We start from the raw sequence: 1,212 nt of genomic DNA, 5'->3' as shown, positions 1-1,212 counted from the left end.
CACCATTTTTTTCACATATCTTGTTCTCTTGAAGGTGAGATGAGAAACGATCTCTACATAACGCTGGAGAAGGGCGAGTTCGAGAAGGGAGGAAAGAGCGTGGCGAGGAACGTAGAGGTCACCGTCTACGTGCTGGACGCCGATGGACAGATCCTCAAGGTTTTTCAATTCATAAATGTGTCCTGTTCCCATTGCTTTCTTACGAGTACAGACAATCTAGGATACCAGAACTAAAAACGCATTGCTAAGGTAATATGAAACAGCATTAAAGATGTCAAGCTCATCTAAATCTTGCATATAGTTTTCTCACAGTCATGGCTGACAAACAGCCATCGAGGTGGAGCGGTGAGAGGTTTGTGGTTTTCCGTATCCTCTCACACTCAGTCTGTGTCGACTGCGTCTCTCTGCAGGGGTTTGTGGCCGTGGGCTCGGGCGAGCCGGGCGGAGACGAGTATCACACCTTCGTGCTTTACCACAACAACAGCCCGCGCTGGGCGGAGCTAATCAAGCTGCCCATCCCAGTCGACATGTTCCGGGGCTCTCATGTCCGCTTCGAGTTCCGCCACTGTTCCAGTAAGTCCGACGCGACTGATAAGAAAACCATTGTTCTTTTTGATCCTCGCTTTAGGATGCATTTCATATTCACATAAGACTGAGGCAAGACAGTATTTCCCACACTTAATAAATGCGGAGCTTGAGAGAGGAAGTTAAATTGGCTGAATTTCAAATGAGTGTTGGAGAGTGCAGGAGATGTAGCAGTGAACCGTGTGAGTCAGAGCATCACTAATGGGCACTTAATATGGGCAAGTATAATCCAGAAGTGGAGATCGCCATGGGGTATTTTTGGGTCTTTTTTTATGCAAATAATTTCCAGTTAAGCATATGTGCTTAATTCAGTTCTGTATTTGTCAGATGTGTAGAGTTCCTGTACACCAAAACACCTCAAATCATCTGAAGGACATCATTCATTGATCTATTGACCAGTATGAATTTTTTTGCTGGTCCAAACTGGTTTATGCTAGTTTTGGTGCTGGTATAGGGTTGAGTATCAAGGTTTTTATTCAGAATAATGATGCGGGAGCCAAATGATTAGTTGATGTGGCTTTGGTTTTGTGCAAAATGACACAATGATGTCACTGGCCATGTGCGGCCTATTTTTATTCTTATGTTATTCAGTAGTTGACTTTTGAATGTGTGAGACATTGTTTTTTG

At 44.1% G+C, this 1,212-nt stretch overlaps 1 protein-coding gene across 1 annotated transcript in view; it reads left to right on the top strand.

The window, feature by feature from the left end:
• Positions 1 to 38: 38 nt before the first annotated feature.
• The window catches only part of LOC107578577 (dedicator of cytokinesis protein 4-like), a gene marked incomplete at its 3' end in the record, with an annotated part of 2,901 nt that continues 1,727 nt past the window's right edge, over positions 39 to 1,212 (top strand). The window contains exons 1-2 of the mRNA XM_016264524.1: positions 39 to 159; positions 411 to 573. Of these exons, the coding sequence (XP_016120010.1) occupies positions 40 to 159; positions 411 to 573 (283 nt within the window). The remainder of the gene's footprint in view (positions 160 to 410; positions 574 to 1,212) is intronic.

This window comes from Sinocyclocheilus grahami, unplaced genomic scaffold (assembly GCF_001515645.1).
Source record: "Sinocyclocheilus grahami isolate Dianchi unplaced genomic scaffold, SAMN03320097.WGS_v1.1 scaffold10966.1, whole genome shotgun sequence".
Classification (NCBI taxonomy): Eukaryota; Metazoa; Chordata; class Actinopteri; order Cypriniformes; family Cyprinidae; genus Sinocyclocheilus; species Sinocyclocheilus grahami.
The sequence above is the reverse complement of the archived record's forward strand: the minus strand, read 5'-3'. Positions and strand labels throughout refer to the sequence as shown.